Source organism: Macaca nemestrina, chromosome 15 (genome assembly GCF_043159975.1).
Source record: "Macaca nemestrina isolate mMacNem1 chromosome 15, mMacNem.hap1, whole genome shotgun sequence".
Lineage (NCBI taxonomy): Eukaryota > Metazoa > Chordata > Mammalia > Primates > Cercopithecidae > Macaca > Macaca nemestrina.
In genome coordinates, this window is record NC_092139.1 from 26,458,258 (window position 1) to 26,479,377 (window position 21,120).

The 21,120-nt window shown below is 47.9% G+C and overlaps 1 protein-coding gene across 1 annotated transcript in view; it reads right to left on the minus strand.

The window, feature by feature from the left end:
* Positions 1-2,407: 2,407 nt before the first annotated feature.
* Positions 2,408-21,120, minus strand: part of LOC105496326 (bactericidal permeability increasing protein) — a 34,545-nt gene continuing 15,832 nt past the window's right edge. The window contains exons 7-15 of the mRNA XM_011766658.2: positions 20,565-20,656; positions 16,004-16,180; positions 15,214-15,273; positions 13,600-13,767; positions 12,356-12,423; positions 8,783-8,825; positions 5,415-5,478; positions 4,241-4,317; positions 2,408-2,766 (exon numbers count right to left, since the gene is read on the minus strand). Of these exons, the coding sequence (XP_011764960.2) occupies positions 2,728-2,766; positions 4,241-4,317; positions 5,415-5,478; positions 8,783-8,825; positions 12,356-12,423; positions 13,600-13,767; positions 15,214-15,273; positions 16,004-16,180; positions 20,565-20,656 (788 nt within the window). The 3' untranslated portion in view covers positions 2,408-2,727. The remainder of the gene's footprint in view (positions 2,767-4,240; positions 4,318-5,414; positions 5,479-8,782; positions 8,826-12,355; positions 12,424-13,599; positions 13,768-15,213; positions 15,274-16,003; positions 16,181-20,564; positions 20,657-21,120) is intronic.

Consider the following 21,120-nt stretch of genomic DNA (forward strand, 5'->3'; position numbering starts at 1 on the left):
AAATTAGCTGAGCAGAGTGGCGTGTGCCTGTAATCCCAGATACTTGGGAGTCTGAGGCAGGAGAATGGCTTGAATCTGGGAGGTGGAGGTTGCAGTGAGCCAAGATCACACCACTGCACTCCAGCCTGGGTGACAGAGTGAGACTCTGTCTCAAAAAAAAAAAAAAGTAATTGCGGTTTTTGCATTAAAAGTAATGGCAAAAACTGCAATTACTTTTGCACCAACCTAATAATTGCTTTTTTTTTTTTCCCCTATAGAGCATGGAGCAGGGGTGCCTGTATGTTACAGAAAGTAGAGGGCAGGTGTAGAAGGGGGCTAACTCCAAAGAGAATGAGCGTGGGGATGGCAGGTGTGTCTCCATACTTACCAGCAAGTCTCCCCAGCAGCCAGAGGGCTCAAATGCAAATTGGATTGTGACATTCTTCTGCTCAAAACTCTCCAGTGCCTTGCCTTATCTTTTGGAACAAAACCTAGAGTCCTTAACAGTCCTCATAGCCTCCCAGTCTATCCCACACTGTGCTTCCCTTCTCTCTCTTCCTTCCGCCCTTGCTAGCTGCTCTTCTCTTTCTATTCAGGGCCTCCACTAGCCCCTGGCTAGTGGAGAAAAAGATGCATCCTCCTGGTGGACAAATTAGAGAAAGACTTTTGTTTCCTCAACCTGGTACCTTTTTACAGTGTACAACCTATGCCACGGAGCAAAGAAGTTCTGCTTTAAACATGCCAACTCCCCCAGAACAGACAAGATTTTGACATCTGGGAGGAGCGAAAAGAGCGTGGGCTCTGACGTGTGGGTATAGATTAGGTGGGAATTCCAGTTCTGCCACCTGCTGGCTGTGTGATCAGGGAAGGGTAACTCAATTTAAAACATTTGAACAGTTGGGCTCGGTGGCTCACCCCTGTAATCCCAGCACTTTGGGAGACCAAGGCAGGTAGATCAGTTGAGGCCAGGAGTTCGAGACCTGCCCAGCCAACATGATGAAACCCCATCTCTACTAAAAATACAAAAATTAGCCAGGCATGATGGCACATGCCTGTAGTCCCAGCTACTCAGGAGGCTGAGGCAGGAGAATCGCTTGAACCTGGGAGACAGAGGTTGCAGTGAGTTGAGATCGCACCACTGCACTCGAGCCTGGGCGACAGAGCAAGACTCTGTCTCAAAAACAGCAGCCAAAAAGGTTTGAGCAATTCCCATCTTGGGGGATGAAGAATGCTATCAGGATTCAATTAGATCATTTATGCCCTTTGCTTGACTCCTGAGAGTGTTTGATCAATGGTCCCCTCTTCTTCTGTGGCCCTAGAGCCTTTACCTCCATTTAACAGAGAATCAGTGATGTCAGCAGAATTGTGTACATTTTTCTTTATAAATAAAATAAATACCCTTTATCTGCTTTTGCTCGCTACGAATGCTTCTCTTCAGTTTTACCATCACCAACCTGGTTGAAGCTTGAATAACAACATATTCCTAATTTGTGCCCATTCCTTGCACTCTTGTCCTTCTGATGCTTTCAGAAGTCACAATAAAACATTTTAAAAACTAAATCTGGTCATGTGGTCCCCCACTCCACCATCTGCATCAAACTCCTCCAGTGTGTTGTCACTCATCCTTCTGGTCTCAGAGCAAATCTCAGCAGCATAGAAAGGACTTCCAGGACTCCTCAATCAATTTGAAGTACAATCCATAAAACCCCATCTAATGGGCTGAGATAGCCCCCTCTGATGTCCCATGGCAGGAAATGGCCCAAAGCCCCCAAGGAAACTCCCCAGAATTCCAAAGACAGTCTGGACTGGTGATCTGGCTTCCACACCAGGGCTGGGAGAGTCACGGGGAAGTGCTAATTGCACCCAAATATGTGACTGAAGCAGAAAACTCTAATGGCCTCTGTCACCTGGCCTAGTGTTCTGCTTTTGGGGACAATGGCTGGGCAGGAGAACATGGATGAAGTGGGGGTCATCACCATGGAGCCCAAGAGTGGGGCAGGGAACGCGGGCTGTGCAGGTTAGCTGTTCAACAGCGACACTGTGTGGTGGTGACGGGAGCAACAGTCCTAGTGGACGGGTGACTACACAGGACAATGGGCTGTGCAGAATGACCGGTCAACAGCGACACCATGTGGTAATGGAAAGAACAACAGCATAGTGGACTGATCCATTCTCCAGACCCTCTCTGTGTGACATTAGGAATTTGGACTAAGAAAATCCCAAGGACAGTTGGAACAATGAGACTTTCTGTTAATGGAGGCTGTGGGGACTCAATAGATTAATTACAGAAATAAAAAGAGATGATTGTATCTGTGCTGTAAACTGGCACTGCCGGCCACATTGGTTACAGCCAATGAATAATAAATAAATGAACATAAAACAAGAAACAATACCAGCACACAGAATTCACAGGAAAAATAAAAAATAAAATAAAAAAAAAAACCAGAAGGTTTTTTTCATGAAGCACAAATGGAAATTTCTTGGTTACAATCGAAACACGATTCCTGGAGGAAATATCTCTGCAGCCTTAGCCCTTGAAAGAAGCTCATAATCCCTAAAATACACACCATGCACTTTTCCAACGAATAAAGTTTCCTCGTGTTTAGATCATCTCTGAATCTGAGTCGAAGAAGTTTGCAAGGGGCTCTTGGTTAAGATCTGGAGAGGATTCCCTGGGGAAAGGCAGCCAGTGCCCCACAGCCCATCAGGAACAGGTGCGGCTGACAGCCCCTGGTACCCCTGGCGCCTTCATTTATAGACAACATCTGCACCGAACAGCAGGAAGTTCTAGGGAGAGATGAGAATGTCGTCACCAGTTAAGATGCACCCCTTGTTTGTGAGTGTGCAGCTGCTGGAGTTTTAAGAAGGACATTTTGGGAGCCTGCCTATTGGGAAGGAGAAAGGTAGGGCCAGTGGGGGTCACTCAGTGTCTCGCCGCCTGGATCTACACATCAACAGCTGCCAACACCTGCGAATCTGTCAGCAGCTTCCCTGGAAGCTGCCTCCTTCTCAGACATGGAGACCCCCCCAGGCTGTTTTAGAGGCCTTCATTTGTCAGCCCTGCCTCATGGCAGCTCAAGGGAGTGCTTGTTACAATCAAGGCTGCAAAACCACTTCTCTCTGCTCCTTTGTGCCCTTCACTCAGGATTTTTAGAAATGAAGAAATTAAATTGTGCCATGGGTCATTTTTTTAAAAAAGCATGAACTTGGTATAAGGTGGGGAACATGCGGTATGTGTTTCCTCTGCACTCTTGGCTATTTTTCTACAGTCTCTCAGCCCCATTAATTAGCTCCCTGGTCTGAAGAATTGAGGATTGATGGACTGGACATTGGGGGAAAGGGAGAGGGCGGGATCTGGGTGATGCAAGGCTACCCATGAGGGCCACAAGTTATCAGGAAAGCCTTTGACCAAGGTAACAAATGCAACACTGGGTGATGGTTTCGCTACAGAGGTGACAGCTTTGTGGGGACATGCTGGGTTTAAGAGGCCTCAGGGTGGAGACATTGAGGGAGCCTGCAAATGCACAAGCTGAGAGTTTGGAAAAAATAAAGACTGGAAGCATGTCTGGGACGCTGGGTGGCACACACATGGCAGCTAAGCCTGAAGAGGTTGACGAGAGTGATGAAGGCCAGCCACTGGTGGGGGAAGAGAAGAGGCCTGGGGAGGGGTCCTGGAGATCTCCAGCTTGCAGAGAAGGGGTGGGAGAACAAGCAGAGGAGGTGGCAGGTGGACAACCAGGAGCTAGGGGAGTGCTGGCGACTAAGAGAAGAAAGCATGCCCAGGAAAGGCATCGTGTCAAATGCAGATGGAGATAGGCCTGGGTGAAAGCCATGAGGGAACCTTCTGTGCTGTGTCTAAATCTGCCAGACATTGACCACATGTTACACCCCACAGTGCCTAGTATGATGCTGGGTGCAAAAGGCATGCAACATGTATTTGTTAAATATTTAAATGCACCTTATAAAAGAGGTTCTTTGGCCAATAAATGTATTTCATTTTTGCCGAGTGTAGCGTGGGAACGATGCAGCAATGGTTCAAAGCCAGGAACCTGGCTTTGAATCTGGACTTCATTTAACACTGTGTGGCTCTTCTGAAACTTGGTCTGTCTTCTCTGTTTTTTAACAGCACCCACCTCCCAGGGTTGTTGTAAGGGTAGAAGGCACTTGACACAGGGCTTGGCATGCAGGAAGCATTGCGGCCATGGGCTGCTGTTGGTCACTATCATTAGGGGAGATGTGTGGAAAAGACCCTGGGACTCACCTGGTGAGGCTGAAGCACCATGTTGTAGAGCTGGACTCTGGCGGGCGTCGGGAGAGGGAAGCCTTTCTGTAGTTTCTCTGTGACAGAGACCAATGGTGAGGACCAGCAGAAAAGAAAGAGAAGGGCAGAGGAGGAGGGAAGGCCAGAGAGCCTGGGTAGAAAGCCTCCCTGAACTGGCACGCCTGGCCCTAGGTATGGGCGTACATGCCTGAAAGGAAGGCTGCCCCGGAGTCTGTACTTCTCACCCGTTGTCCATCAGCCCCAAGTCTACCTCTAGGACCTGAGTGGACTCTGTCCCCACGACGGCCCTCCTGAGGGTGCAGCACCACTGGTGTACACTAAACCAAAAATCTGCTGCTTGCAATGGTGTGGACAGAGCGTGGTGTGTAATTAGGGGTATTTAATGCATGTGTGCATGAAACTCCTCAACGTTAAGGATAAAGCCAGAGGCGGACAGTGGCCAGGGCTTGTGCCCCACATACCGCCACATTCTGACATGGAACTCTGGAGAAATCTAAATTAGAACGTGGCCTCCCAGGTCATTACAAAGCTACATTTGTCAAGGTAGGAGGACAGATCCCAGGACTGATGTATCATATTTCATATGATAATTTGTTGGATTAATCAGTAAGTTCTAAATATCCTAGTTACAGGTTATATGGGCCTCTATTTGTACTTTTGCCCCTTGCTCTCAAAGATCAGGGGCAGGCCTGCCTGAAGTTTTTACCAGCGTGGTGATCTAAGCTCTGGGAGGGGTTATCAGGGCACCCCCTCATCCTTCTTCCAGAGTTGGAAAAAGACCCTGGGCTTTGTCTTCACAGCTGGGATCAAACTCATGCCCCACCCCTTGTCTGCTCTGTGACCTAAGTCACTAAATCATTCTGTTCTTCCACTTCCTCCCATAAAAGTCGGAGATGTTAATAATCCTTCATCTCATGGGGGTTTTGGAAGGACAAATTCATGCAATAATGAATCAACCCATGTGTAGTAAGTCAACCCATGTGAGTTCCCTTTTTGTTCCATCCGTTTCTGGGTCAGATGCCATTTGAGGTTCACTGGACATCACCACTGCCCAGCCCTCACACCTGGGGCCAGGTATTAGGTGGCTGTAGGTAATCAACCCCACCCTCTTCCCCCGTGACTAAAAATGAATGGTTTCTTCAAGGTTCCTTACCGTTAACCCTGGGCAGCACAAAAGTGGGCACAATGTAGTTCATGATAGCCTGCAGCAATTCAACCTGGAAATCAGAGGAAGGATGGGAGGATGGTCCTGCATCGCCAGGACCCTGCGGGACCAGCAGTCCTCATCTCCCCACCTCTGTCACCCTCCTTTCCCCTAGCGCTGCTCAGCAACCGCACAGCTGGGAAAACTGCTGAGAGGTGGACGCAAGTGATATGTGAACACTTGGCAGCCCAGTCAAGGTCATGGAAGTGCTTTCTTTTGCTCCGATGGTTCCAGATGTAAAGCATGTTCTCAACTGTAAGGTGCAAGGCCTTACAACTCACAACAATGATGAGGAAGGTCATCAGAGAGTATTCAAATGGGAAAAGCTTGGCTTAAAAAATGTGTCCTCTCAGACACTGCAGTAAGAGGGCAAATCGAATCAACCTCTTCGAGGGCTATTTGGCGCAGTGTTCATCAAAAGCCTATGTGTGCCTGGTTGGGCTCGGTGGTTCATGTCTGTAACCCCAGTGCTTTGCGAGGCTGAGGCGAGTAGATCACTTGAGACCAGGAGGAGTTCAAGACCAACCTGGGCAACATAACAAGACCCCTGTGTGCCTTTTGGGCTAGCAAAGATTCCTCCAAGGGATTTATCCTAAGGAAATAACGTAGGGTGTAGGAAAAAATGTGGATGCAAGAATGTTGACCAAAGCAACAAATGTATCCAAAACAATACATTAAAAGCAACCTCCATGTCCAACAATAGGGGAATCACTTGGTGGAAAATGGTAATACTTTAATAGAAGGAAATATTATGCAACTGTTAAGAATGATATTGCAGAAATGTAAGTATCAACACAGAGATAACCATGATATGTTTTTGAGTGAGGAAAACCAGGCTATAGAAATCACATCATTTCATTTTTTAATTAAATAGGCATAGCAAAAGGTCAGGAAGCATATACTCCAAATTATTAACTAAGTGATGAAAATATGCGTGGTTTTTATTTTCTTTCTTTTCCAAATCTGTAGGTTCTGATTGCCCTATAGTGCATATGTTTTGCTTTGGCAATAATAAAAAAATTTAAAAATACTGTAAAACCCTCAAGAGGCTTGCCTGTAGTTGTGACATTTACAACTTCTAAATATACACATTTTTGTTTCTGGAACAATCGAGTCTCCTTTCCTGGTTTGTTATTCCCTGGCCTCACCAAATGCCGTGCCCTCCTTCCTATGAATCCTGGGAACTTTAAATTTCTATTTTCTACAGAAGTAGAAATTATTTATGGACTTAGTCAAGCCACCAAGAGAGCCTTGGAACCACTAAGTCCATGAAAATACAGTGAGGTTGCATTTGGTCCTTCCATTTTGGAATCTCATTCGGTGGAAATGGCTGGCTGGATTTTTATCAGATTTAAAGGGGACACTGGGATGGTATGACTTTGGGGTTGGGGGGCTTACAAGGCACTCACTTGGTGGGGAACTTGGGGGCATCTCGGGAATTTAAGGAAATGTTCTCCAGAGCAGCAGAAACTGGGATTCAACCAGAGGCCAGCAGGAGATTCAGGTCAATGTAGCAAGACCCTGGACAGGATCAGCAGACTGCAGCTTCTGATGTTAGACACAGGGCAGGCACTCTGTGTGGCTGGTGTTGAACAACATGGGCGACTACTTACTGCTAACAGGGGCAACTCGTCATCAATGCCCCTCGTGAGGGCAGCAGGGGCAAATCTACCTAATGATGAGCAGTGATTCCTGGGCAGGGGAACCACCGACGTGAGCTGGGTTTCTCCCTGCTCCTCCCTCTCCTACCAGCCCTTTCTCCATGTCACTACGTAGCTCTGCCATTTATCCAGCTGCTCCACCCAAAACCCTGGAAGTCACCTGGACAATCCTTTCCCTCACCACACAGCCATGAGGGAGGCTTCTGTGCTGTGTAAATCTGCCAGACATGGACCACGTGTTATACCCCACTGTGCCTAGTATGATGCTGGGTGCAGAAGAAGGTGTGCGACTGATATGCGTTAAATATTTAAATACACCTTATAAAAGAGGCTCACATCTCTCACTAAGTTCTGTCTAAATCTACTTCCAAAATATGTCTCCAATCCACCATCTTTCTCTTCTTCCTGGTTGAGTCCCCACCCCCAGCATCTCACGTAGACAAACACACCAGCCTCCCACTGACTCCCTTGTCTGTAATCCATCCCCCCACCCCAGCCAGGGGAAGCTCTTACAAAGGTATAACTCCACCCACAGCACTCCCTGCGGTAAACAGTGCACTGGCTCCTCACTGCCTGTGCAATACAACAATCTCCCCTCCTCTAGCCCAGCCCGGAAAGCCCTGAATGAGCCAGCCTATGCCTGCCCCTCTGGCCACATCTCTTCCAATGCCCCCTACTTGCTCTGCTGCAGACACACAGGCTCCCTTCATTCCCCAAACATGCCAAGCTTGTCCCCACCACAGGGTTCCTTCTCCTCCTTCAGTCCAAACATCACCTCCTCGGAGAGGCCCTCCCTGATCACATCCTCTGACTTCATTCTCCACCACCACTTTCCACCCATCCCTGCTTTGGTTTTTATAGCTTTGATTGGGACTGAAATGATTTCTCTCTCTCTCTCTTTTTTTGGACAGGATCTTACTCTGTCCCCCAGGCTGGGGTGCAGTGTAGCATGATCTTAGCTTGTGTAACCTGGAAATCCCAGGCTGAAGCCATCCTCCTGCCTCAGACTCCCAGGTATCTGGGACTACAGGTGCATGGCACCACACCCACTTAATTTTTATTTTCTATAAGAGATGGGGTCTTGCTATGTTGTCCAGGCTGGTCTTGAAGTCCTAGCCTCAAGCAGTCCTCCTGCTTTGGCCTCCCAAAGTGCTGGAATTATGGACGTGAGCCACTGTGCCTGGCCTTTTATTTCTTATTGTGCTGTGTTCCTGCTGCCATGTAAGGCTCTGAGAAGGCATCACTTCCCCGTCTTGTGCATCAGCCTACTCCGCACTTGGAGCAGTACTTGGCACATAATAGGTGCTCGATAAAGTAATTCATTTGTTTATCCAACAAATATTTGTTGAGCAGATTTTCTCTACCAGATTGTGCATGTTTAATCCCATTTAAACCATTCTACACTTACCTAGGTGGGAAGGTCTGGCGTTCAGAAAAGGGAAGTGACTTGCCCAAGGCCTCACAGTTAGTAGGCACGGAGCAGGGATTCTGGCTCAGATCCCTCTGCCCACCAAGCTTCTCGAATCATTAATTCACAACCAAATTAAATGCAAATGAGCCAGTAGCTTCTTAAATAATGCTACGAGCCTATGGCATGTCCCTCTCCCCACCACCAGGTCAGGAGGAGGAAGAAGCCACCAAGGGCCTCAGACTCACCGGGAACGGGCCAATATTTGAGTGCTTCAGTTCCAGGACCAACCTGTGAGAGGGGGAGGGGGGACTGAGACCACCAGATGCCCGACTAGCGTGAGAACCCAGTTTCTAGAGAGGAGAGACCCACTCTGGTGGACACTGCCCGGTTTTCCCATCCAGTATCCACTCCCCTTCCACCGTCACAGCCCCCCAATGTTTCCTTCGGAGAATTCACACAGTCCCTGCATTGTTAGTGCTGTTGACCCCACACTGAGCTCTGGGCCATGCTGGCCAAAGGGCATAGTCCACCTCTCCTGCCACAGTCATTGCTGCAAGAATGTACCTCTGACCTATGCTGGCCCAGTGCAAGTCAGTCCCAGGACTTCTGCTGGGAATACTGGGAATGAGGTAATCTCTTTTCTCTGGGAAAATAAGGAAACTCCTGGTGACTATTTTGCTGCCACTTGGTGACAGCCTGCTGGGCAGTGAAGCCAGCACAGAGGATAGCAAAGCCAAGAGAGGGAGACAGATTCCTAAGGATATCATTTGAGCACTGGGTCTTTCCTTGCCTGAAAACCTTGGATTTTTCAGTTATCTGAGCCAATATAGTATTTTTCCTTTATGGCCTTTATGACATTTTTAACAGTGATCTCAGAGGAAGCGGGGAACATATGGCTGTTTATTGAAACCCAACCTTTCATTAGCTGTGTTGGGTGCTTTATCCCACTGAATCCCAGTAATATTATAAGAGGCAAGGGCCATTACATCCATTTTTACATATGATGAAACTGACACTCAGAGGTCAAGCAATGGTCCCAGGTCACACAGCTAACAATCAGCAAAGCAGGGTTTCTTTTTTGTTTTCTTCTTTAAGATGGGGTCTCACTAGCTCAGGCTAGAGTGTAGTCACGGCTGCACTGCACAGCAAAATCACAGCTCACTGCAGCCTCGACCCCCCCCGGGCTCAGGTGATCCTCCCACCTCAGCCTCCCAACTAGCTGGGATTACAGGTGTATGCCACCACATCCAGCTAATTAAAAAAAATTTTTTTGTAGAGACGGGGTCTCACTATGTTGCCCAGGCTGTAATAAAGCAGAGTTTTGGCCAGGCACAGTGAATCATTCCTGTAATCCCACCACTTTGGGAAGCTGAGACAGGCAGATCATTTGAGGTCAGGAGTTCAAGACCAGCCTGGCCAACATGGGAAACGCTGTCTCTACCAAAAATACAAAAATTAGCCAGGTGTGGTGGTGTGTGCCTCTAGTCCCAGCTGCTCAGGAGGCTGAGGCAGGAGAATCGCTTGAACCCGGGAGGTGGGGGTTGCAGTAAGCTGAGATCATGTCACACTGCCCACCAGTCTGGGTGACAGAGCAAAACTCTGAAAGAAAGAAAGAAAGAAAGACAAAAGGAAGAAAGAAAGGAAGGAAGGAAGGAAGAAAGAGAAAGAAAAGAAAGAGAGAAAGAAAGAAAGAAAAGAAAAAAGAAAGAAAAGAAAGAAAGAAAAGAAAAAAGAAAGAAAAGAAAGAAAGAAAGAGAAAGCAAGAAAGCAAGAAAGCAAGCAAGTAAGCAAGAAAGAAAGACAGCAGGGTTTCAAACAGGGCTCCTCGAAGGCAAAGCCCGGGTTGTCTCCAACACTGTACAAAGCTTGAAAACTTGCCCTTGCTCCTCAAGAGTCAGTAGCCCCAGGATTTCTGCTCCATGGACTCTCACACACTATCCCCATCCCCTGCATATTCCAGAAAGCCTGTGCTCAGCCCACACCCAGCTGTATCCTCTCCAGCTCCTTTACTCCAGAGGCCCATGGGTGTTTCAGGAGAAATTAGATCTATACGTTTCTGAAGCAGTAACGCTTGTCAACACGATGCCAGGAGAAATGAGCTGCGCATAAACCTCTGGGGCCTGTCTCAAGGTGAAGAAGGACGGCTCGGTGCCAGGGAGAAGGCGGGACCGGGCAGGGATGTGGGTCAAGGCTGCGTGAAAACAGCGCAAACGTGAAGAGGCAGGTGTCAGGTCTCACTGCGGGGGGCCATCACATCTGCTTGCATACGGTGTTTCCTTCTCTCTGCCCCCTACTCCCTTCCTCTGTCTCTCTGAGTGTCTCCCTCTGTCTCTGCCTTTCCTTTTCTACATCTCTCCCCTCCCTTCCTTCGTGTCTGTCTCCTCTGAGTGTCACTCTCTGTATCTCTGTCTCTTTCTCTATGTCTCAACCTCCCTTTCTGTATTTCTTTACTTTAAAAAATCCATTTATTTATTTTGGGACAGGGTCTTGCTCTGTTGCCCAGGCTAGAGTACAGTGGCTCGAACATGGCTCACTGCAGCCTCGACCTCCCAGTCTCAACTGATCCTCCCACCTCAGCCTCTCGAGTAGCTGGGACCCCAGGCATGCACCACCACACCTGGCTAATTAAAAAAATTTTTTTTGGTAGAGGCGAGGTCTCACTATGTTGCCCCGGCTAGTCTTGAACTCTTGGGCTCAGGTGATCCTCCCACCATGGCCTCCCAAAGTGCTGGGAGAGAGGCGTGAGCCACCTTGCCTGGCCTGTATTTCTCTCTGAGTTTCTGTTTCTCTTTCCCTCTTGCATATTGAGTGTTTATTCTGTCCCTAGAAGTGTTCTAAACACTTCAACACATATTAATACCTCATTTCAGCTCACAATGATGCTGTCGGCAAAGTAATTACTGGGCTTATTTTATTTTATTTTATTTTTTGAGACAGAGTCTCACGCTATCTCCTAGGCTGGAGTGTAGTGGCATGATCTTGGCTCACTGCAACCTCCGCCTCCCAGGTACAAGCCATTCTCCTGCCTCAGCCTCTCCAGTAGCTGGGATTACAGGCGCCCGCCACCATGCCCAGCTAATTTTTGTATTTTTAGTAGAGACGGGGTTTCACCATGCTGGCCAGATTGGTCTCAAACTCCTGACCTCAGGTGATCCTCCCTCCCAAAGAGGTGGGATTACAGGCGTGAGCCACTGCGCCCGGCCTTACTGGGCTTATTTCACAGCCAGAGAACTGAAGTTGGCAGCATTTTGGAGCTTGCCAAGGTGAGCTGCACTTCAAACGCAGGCAGCCTCATGTCAGGGCCACACTCTTAACCACAAACTCCCCTGCCGGGACTCGAATCAGGGCCATGTGGATTCTAGAGTTTCCCAGCAGAGGATGGTGGTTAAAGTCCCGAGGATGGGGTGAGAAGAAGTTGAAGTGGGATTTTCTAGTGTCAAGGAAAGCCAGGGACATGGGGCAGCTGGATGCTGTTGTGGTTCAGTGGGGATCATCAGCTGATGCCTCCCAGACATGAGGACTGGCCATGTCCCAGAACACAGGACTGTCACTGCTAGAACTGGGACATTTGTAGGTAAGCTGAGATGGTTGGTCACCTACAATGTGTGACCTCGAGCAAATCACTTTTTCTCTGAGCATCAGTTTCATGGTCTGCCAAATGGGGATACTGTGGCCATTGCACACTCTTTGAGGTTTTAATGTGATGAACCAACAGGAAAGCAACAATGCAGTGCTTCTGTACATCACAGGGCCACTGCCATCCCATGGACACCAAAGACAGAGGGGGAGCCCCCTCCTCCCCTCACAGGCCCACTTACCTATCCACCTTGAGCTTTCCAACAAGCCTGTCGGACTTGGCGCCAACCTCCATGGAACCAGTCGTGCTCTGCCAAAACAACAACCCAGGGTGAAGTGCCCCGACCCAGGCACCTGGCTGCAAGGCCTCCAAACCGAGAAGGGTCAGCTTCACAGCGGCTCCGCAGGGCAGCGCACACCGTGGGGTCAGGCCCGCAGAGCCGGAGGAGTGGGGACCCTTCCCTTGGCTTTGTGGCTGTTGAGTCCTAAACTGTCAGCCAAATTCCATTTTCTCTCTCTACTTCCAGGACCATTTCAGAGTTCTTGGGCCACTCTTGGAGGGGCTACATAAGGCAGACTTCAGGGCTGCAGTCCAGGCCAGCCCTGTTCTCACAATCCCTCATTCATTAATTCATTCAAAAAATAGGAGGAGGAAGTCCCGGGTTCCCACCTCAGCTGTTCTGTGCAGTCTGTGTGGCCTTGGATGACCTCGCAGGACCTATTCTGTGCGCAAAGTGGGAATAACAGGTCTCAGCTTGGGAGACCACGTGGACTTGCCTAAGGCCTGTAAGTGCTTCCTGGTGCAGAGAGTGTCTGAACCACACCCTCAGTGGCCGTACGGGTGCCATCAAATCTTTGTGGAGTGATGGAGTGATCAAAGGGATGAATGGATAAATCAACAATGGAGTGAAAACTGAGGCAAATGAAGGATTAAAAAATATGTGAATGAAAGAATAACAAAGATATGCATGAATGAATACATGATGGATGAATAAATGAACAAATATACAAATGAATGATCAATTGAACAAAGGCATAAGTAAATGAATAATTGAATAAATGAATGCGTGTGGGAATCAGAAAAGGCATATTTCAAGTCAACAATCTAATAAATAACTGAATGAATTAATAATTGAATGAATGAACAAATACACAAATGCATAATTGAATGACTAAAGATATAAGTGAATGAATTGGAAACAGTACACATATTTCACGCCAACATGGAATGAATAATTGAATGAATGAGAAATTGACCGAATGAATAATAGAATGAATAAGTAAACAAATGCACTAGTGAATGGCTGGGGGGATGAATACCTTCAGGAGCCGGCACCGTTGAGTACAGTGACTCAAGTCTCAGGCTCTGGAGTGACACAATCCAGGTCTGAATCCAGACAGGATTCACATGATCTCCTGACTCCAAAGACAGTGCTCTTGGGACTGTCTGGGGCTCCTCATCTGTCCACACCCAGGAACAGCTTACCACGCCAATCAGGAAGAGGGAAGCCAGGGAGGAGTTGGGGAGGACGGCAAAGGTCTGGACGTCCACGGCAGGGTAGAAGGTAAGGCCGGTGGGCTGCACGGACAGGTGTGGTGGGGCAGAGGCTGAGACGTGGATCTCTATCTTCATGTTGGGAAACATCTTGGCCACCTGCAGCCCCCAGTGGAGACAACCAACGAAAGAAGGAGTTTCTGTTAAAATGTTTATGAATCCTATCTTGGCCTGCCCCTGCTTAAATACCTTCATTGTCTTCCCATTGCTCTTAGAATAAATCCTAAGATTGCACAGTCTGCCAGCTGGCACCCTGCCAGCCTTACCACATGTGCCTCTGCCTCTTGTCTTCCATCTTCAGCCACACGGAACTCTTTCTGTGCCTCAAACTCAACAAACTCTCTTGCCATCTAAAACCCTTTGCCCTCTCTGTTCCCCCTTGTTAGATGCTTTTCCTTGCATTCTTCTCTCTCGGCTCTTTCCCTTCCTTCAGGTCTCTGCAGATGTTACTTTCTCAGACAGCAGTAGCGGCTTCAAGGGGGAACTAAGGAGGGCATTGGTGACCTTCTTCCCGTCTCTCTTAGTCTCTGATCTTCCCCCAGTTAAACCCACAGTCTGAGTAAAAATAAAGTGATTGTTATGCAAAGAAGGTTCAAGACAACACTCCTGGATACCCCTGCCGGCCGCACCTCTCACCCCAACCAGAGCTTCTCTGTGTAGAAATTTATGGGGTTTTACCACCAGAGATGCTGCTATGAAGAGAATGTTTGTGTTCCCCCAAATTCATATGTCGAAACCCTAATTCCCAGTGTGGCTTCATTTGGAGAAGGGCCTCTAAGGAAGTAACTGAGGTTAAGTGAGTTCATAATGGTAGGTCAGGCCCTGATCCGATAGAATTAGTGTCCTTATAAGAAGAGACACCAGAGAGCTCTCTCCCACCCACTGCCATGCATGCATTGAGAAAAGGCCCTGTGAGGACACAGCAAGAAGGAGGCAGTCTACAAGCCAGGAAGAGAGCCCTCACTAGAAACCAAATCTGCTGACACCTTAACCTTGAACTTCCAGTCTCAAGAGCTATGAGAAATAAATTCTGTTATTTATGCCACCTGGTATGTGGCATTTTGTTATGGTAGCCTGAGCAGAAAAAGACAGAGGCCCTCCTTGACCACCTTGTCTAAGGTAACCTCATCCACCTGTTGGCTTCACTGGTAACAGTCCACATTATTTTTGTTATTGTTTTGGGTGTCTGGATGATATTTTTCTCTCTCTACTGGTCTGGGAGCTTCAGGAGGGTAGGGAGGTGGCCTGTTTTGTTGGGTTCCCAGCACAGGGCCCCAGGCACATGGTGGGCATTCAATAGAAATTTATTGCATGAAAGATCCTCCCTCCACCTCCAGCCAGCATCTACTCCCACACCTGATCAACTGGGCACTTGCAGCCTTTCTCTGTTCTGGGGATGAAGCTGTTTCCACCCTTTCATGCTGGGTTGCTTCTGGATCTTGTGTGTGTATGTTGGGTGGAGGGGAGGGTCTCCTTATCCACTCAGCAAAGCCCTGTCCTCCCAGAACCCCCGGGCTCACTAAAGGAAAGCAAGGTCTTCCATACCTCAGGTAGGAAGGTTCCAAAGAATTTGGTTGTCAGTCGAAATTTGGACTCCTTTGGAATCTGTAGCAAGAGATGAGAAAAGGATCTCGGAGGATGCTGTTATAGACGGAGTGGAGGGGGTAAGTCCTATATGGGGGCGAGAGGCTGACTGCACACACCGACAGTGGCCAGCCCCTATGTGACAACAGAGCACTGACCCACAAATTCTGCAGCAACCAGCCCGGAAGCCAAGCCACACCTTCTGCAGCAGTTGGCCCAGAATGGTTAGGAGCTAGTCAGTGACCGCCTGCTTGCTTTTTGCTCCTGAGAAAGCCCAATCTGCCCTCAAACCAATCTCATAGGATGCCACATTAAGGCTAAGGCAGAGTCTGCCTCTGCCTTAGTGTGATGCTAGGACTGGATAACAGAGTCTGACAAGTACTCGTCAATGTAGCCCTTACGTTTCTTATTCATTACTTTCTACGTTCAAAGCTCTGTGTTCGGTCCTCTCATAGACTAATATCTCGTTTAATCAGGCATTACTATCTCATTGAATCTTCATGACACCCTTTGGAGAAAACCAGTTATTGGTGTTTTACAGAAGACATAAGTTCTGAGAGGTAGAGTGATTGACCTGGGCCACCCAGCTGGAGACGGGGGGTGCCGATATTGGAACTCAGCTCTAGCTGGCTCTAGAGTCAACACCTTAACCTCCCTCAATGTGAGAAAAGCTTTTTCCAGATTTGTCTGGAAGGGCTGCAGGACTCTGGGTCCAGTGTTCTTCCCATACCCACCCACAGCCCAGCCTTACCATGTCATCTCTAAGGGTCATCTTCAAGACCCCAGCCTCTTGGTATACAAGCCCGGCTGTGTTGAAGAAGTAGTCTGAGAGGCCCAGGTATACCATGTGGTCATGGGCAGCAGGAAACTCCATCACTGCTGGAGCAAAGGGAGGTGGATTGTGGTGGTTCTGACTGTAAAACTCCCCCTGGAGGTAGAGGCAACAGAGTGAGCCCAGGTGTTCTTCAGGAATTATAAGTCAGCATCTCCACCCAGGGAAAAATGGGCTGAAGACACCATTTGTACACTCGCAAAGGAAAAAGGAATGACCAAATAAAAAAAAAAAAAAAAAGAAAAAGAAAAAGCAATGATCAGAAGTTAACAGTAGCATCAAATGCCTCCTGGGCATTAGTTTCTAAGTGCATTTCATGCCAGTCCTGGGAAGGCAGGTATAATTTTGCTCATCGTATAGGAGAGGACACTGAGGCACACGGAGGTGAAGTGACTTGCCCAAGGTCACACAGCTAGTAAGTGGCAGAGCCAGAAATTGAACCCAGGCCTCCAATGTCCAGTGAACATTCTCCTAACCACTCCATTGTCTCAACCTCAACCTTGCTAGTAAGCACAGAAGCCCTATGAAAAGAACAGTGAAATCTTGTTTGTTTCATCTGTGAAGTTAGCAAAATGGGAAAAGAGGTCAATTGTTTTGAGTGTTGTGTGTGCTTTAAACTGATGCTATCTAGTGTTTGGTGAGAGCTTTCATAAGTTTCTAGGGTTGCTCTTTATGTTTCTGAAAAGCAATTTGGCAATATGTTGCAAAAGCAGATCATTTTTTAGCAAATAAATGTTGAGCTTAAAAAACCAAATTATAGATGGATACATATGGTAGGATACCACTTATGTAAAATTTAAAGGCCCATAAAAAGTATAAAAACACAGGCAAGAAGGACACACACCAACATCATCAGCACGGTTCTGGGGTGTGGGGAGAGGCACTCAAGGGGGCCTCCTTAGTTATTTCTACAATGTTTTTTATTTTTTAAAAAATCAGAAGCAAATATGACAAAATGGTAAGATTTCTTAAATCTGTGTGTTGGGTACTTGGAAGTGTATAGCATTCTCTGTACCTTATAATTATTTTATTACTTAAAATTAACAAACATAACCTCCATATTATGGAATACATGCAACTCTTAATAATAATAAGATGGACTGGGCACAGTGGCTCACACCTGTAATCCCAGCACTTTGGGAGGCCAAGGCAGGTGGATCACCAGAGGTCAGGAAATTGAGACTAGCCTGGTCAACGTGGTGAAACCCAATCTCTACTAAAATACAAAAAATTAGCCAGGCGTGGTGGCGGGAGCCTGTAATCCCAGCTGCTGCAGGTTGAGGCAGGAGAATCGCCTGAACCTGGAAAGCAGAGGTTGGAGTGAGTGGAGGTCACGCCATCGCACTCCAGCCTGGGCAACAAGACAAAACTCTATCTCAAATAATAATAATAAAGATGGACCTATGTACTGACTAGAAATCATCTTGTTAAGTGAGAAAAGCAAGTGGAAGAACAGTGTGTACCCATTCATGTAGATCATCAGCAAAATCTAGATGGATTTTCTTTTTTTTTTTTGGAGACGGGTCTTGCTCTGTCGCCCAGGCTGGAGTGCAGTGGCCGGATCTCAGCTCACTGCAAGCTCCGCCTCCCGGGTTCACGCCATTCTCCTGCCTCAGCCTCCCGAGTAGCTGGGACTACAGGCGACCGCCACCTCGGCGGGCTAGTTTTTTGCATTTTTTAGTAGAGATGGGGTTTCACCGTGTTAGCCAGGATGGTCTCGATCTCCTGACCTCGTGATCCACCCGTCTCGGCCTCCCAAAGTGCTGGGATTACAGGCTTGAGCCACCGCGCCCGGCCCCCCTAGATGGATTTTCTTATGCATTTATGTGAGTGCTTAGAACCAGGGACCTGGGAAGTTAACACACTCCATGGTTGTCAGTGATCAACTCTGGGCAGGAGCCCAGGAGATAAACAGGACCTTTCTTATTCACTGAAGATAATTACCTATTGTTTTAATCTTTTCCTCTGTTGTATCACTTAGATATATGTGGGTATTCATTTTTTTTTTTTCTTAGTATGCCATTTGGTCTAGCAATTCCTCTTTTAGGGAATGCTCAAGGATGGACAGAGACACAATTGCAAGGATGATCACTGCAGCTTTGGTTACGTTTGTAGAAAAAAATGGAGAGCCCAAGTGTCCCAGGAGGGAGCACTGTACTCGTACCTTATCCCAAGCTGTCCGCTGAAAAACCAAGCAGCCAGTAAAGGGCTGCAAGAGGATATTTTGTGGATGGCAAAGATGTTCCTATTACACATATCGATTTTTTAAAGTTGTAAAGCAGAATATATAATATGACACATGCAAAATATATGTCTGCGTGTATTTTGTTGTCTGTATGTGAGTACATGTGTGTGCATTTTTTCCTGTTTCTATATTGTGGGTTTTGTGTGTATTTGTTTTTATGCCTATATATGTGTACATTTGTTTCTCTCTGTGTGTGTGTGTGTGTGTGTATCTTCCTCTGTTTCTGCAAAGACAAGGGTTGGAGGGATCTACACTTGTTTATTGATGGTGCTTATCTCTAGGTTGTAGACTCAGGTACTTCTTCTCTCTCTTTTTCTATCTTTTCCTTCTTTCCTATATTTATTTCTGAATTCCTCTGCAGTTTCTAAATTTTCTTTTTCACATTGAATGTGTTTTGAAACAAACAAACTGTAAACAAAGAGGGAAATCACCAATGTGGAAGGACTGAAGGAGGCACAATCCAGGATGAATTTCAGAGTGGGACCCAGCCTTGCTGGGGTGGTAGGGAAGGCTGCTCTGGGAGTGACAGCTGAGCGAAGATCCATGCAGAGTACTGTAAGAAGCCAGCAGGGTACAGATGGGCATTGGGAAGGAAGGGAGTACCAGGCAGAGGGAACAGCTAGGACAAAGGCCCTGAGGTGAGAGGAAGATTAACCTATTTGAGGAAGTGTAAGGCCAGTGTGCCTGGTTGGAGGGTGGTGAGTAAGGGAGGGAGCAGCATGCAATAAAACTCCATCCATCCATTCATCCGTCCATCCATCCGTACATACAAACATACATCCTTCCTTCTATCCACCCACCCACCCACTTACCCACTTATCTATCCATCCATCCATTCATCCATCCATCCATCCATCCTTCCATCCATCCATCCACCAATACACTCACCCACCCATCCACCTACCCACCCACCCATCTACCCACCCACCCATCCATTCATCTGCCCACCTATCCACCTACCCATCTATCCATGCATCCATCCATCCATCCACCCACCAATACACCCACCCACCCATTCACCTACCCACCCACCCATCAACCCATCCACCCGCTGATCCATTCATCCACCCACCCAGCCACCTACCCATCCATCCACCAACACACCCACCCACTCACCCATCCACCTACCCACCCACCCATCTACCCACTCGCCCATTCATTCATCCACCCACCCATCCAACCACTTATCCATCCATCCATCCATCCACCCACCAATACATCCACCAACCCATTCGCCTACCCACCCACCCACTACCGACCCACCCATCCATTCATCCACCCACCCATCAACCTACCCAACTATCCATGTATCCATCCATCCATCCATCCATCCATCCATCCATCCATCCATCCACCCACCCACCAATACACCCACCCACCCATCCATCTACCCACCCACCCACCCATCCATTCATCCACCCACCCATCCACCTACCCATCCATCCACCAATACACCCACACACTCAACCATCCACCTACCCACCCACCCATCTACCCACCCACTCATTCTTTCATCCACCCATACATCCACCCACTTACCCATCCATCCATCCATCCATCCATCCATCCATCTATCCATCCATTCATTCATCCACCAACACACCCACCCCCCCATCCACTTACCCATCCACCTGTCTACCCACCCACCCATCCATTCACCCACCCACCCATCAAACTACCCCTCCATCCATATATCCATCCACCCATTCATCCATCCAACAAATAATTTATTGAGCACCTACTATGTGCCAACCATTGGTCTAGGTGCTGCACATATTGTAGTGAACAAAGCAGTTGAAGCTCCTTCTCTCTCATCATAGTGAGGGAGACAGACTTGAGACTGTGTGTGTGTGTGTATTGGTAATAAAGCAGGATGTAGGGGAAGAGGAAAGAGCTATTTCAGTGATAGTGATCTGGGAAGGCCTCTCTAGGAAGGGAATATTTGAGTAAAGACTTGAAGGAAGCAAGGGAGAGCTGTGTGGAAACCTGGGGAAGGACACCCAGGCAGAGAAAAAGCAAGGGCAAAGGCCTTGGGGACGGGCAGGCATGGTGTGTTTCAGGAATGGCAGGGAGGCCAGTGTGACTGGAGCAGGGAGAGGCTGGGAGAGTAGAGAGGGTGGTGGTGAGTCAGATAGGAAGTGGGGGACATTATAAAATTTGTTTCCAAGGACTGGGGAGCCCTGGAGTGTCTGAGACAGAAGTGTGAGGGTGTGTGATTCTCAGTGTCAGCCTCACCTTCATCTGTACATCCAGGGTCTCAGCCGTGGTTATTGGAGGTGCCACCAGCCCATAGTTGATTCCAGCCACAGCATCTATTTTGGTCATTACTAGAGAGAAAGATGGACCATGAGTTAGCTTCCATGGCATCATCCCTGGAAACTGAAATGCAGGATAAGAATCCCCTAAAATTGGATCAAGAACTACAGTGCAAGTTCCATTCCCACCTCCTCCAGGGAGCCCTCCTTAAGGGAGCTCACCTTAAGGGAAAATGAACCCACACCCCACATTCACAGACACCCCCTTACTCTCTTCTTCCAACAGCCCTGAGATGAGTGGCTAAGACACACGGTCAAGGGCACAGAGAGACTTAGGCTTGAACCAAACTCTGGATGACCTTGGACAAGTCTTTGCACTTCTCTGAGTCATTTTTTTGTCATTTGTAGAATGAGAGAATCCTAGTGACCTCAAAGATGCTGGGAGGGTTTTGAGAGAAGGTGGATGCCCAATGCCCTTTCCATGCAAAAGCCAGGGAGGATCATTGTCCGGATCATTGATAATAGCCCAGGCTGAG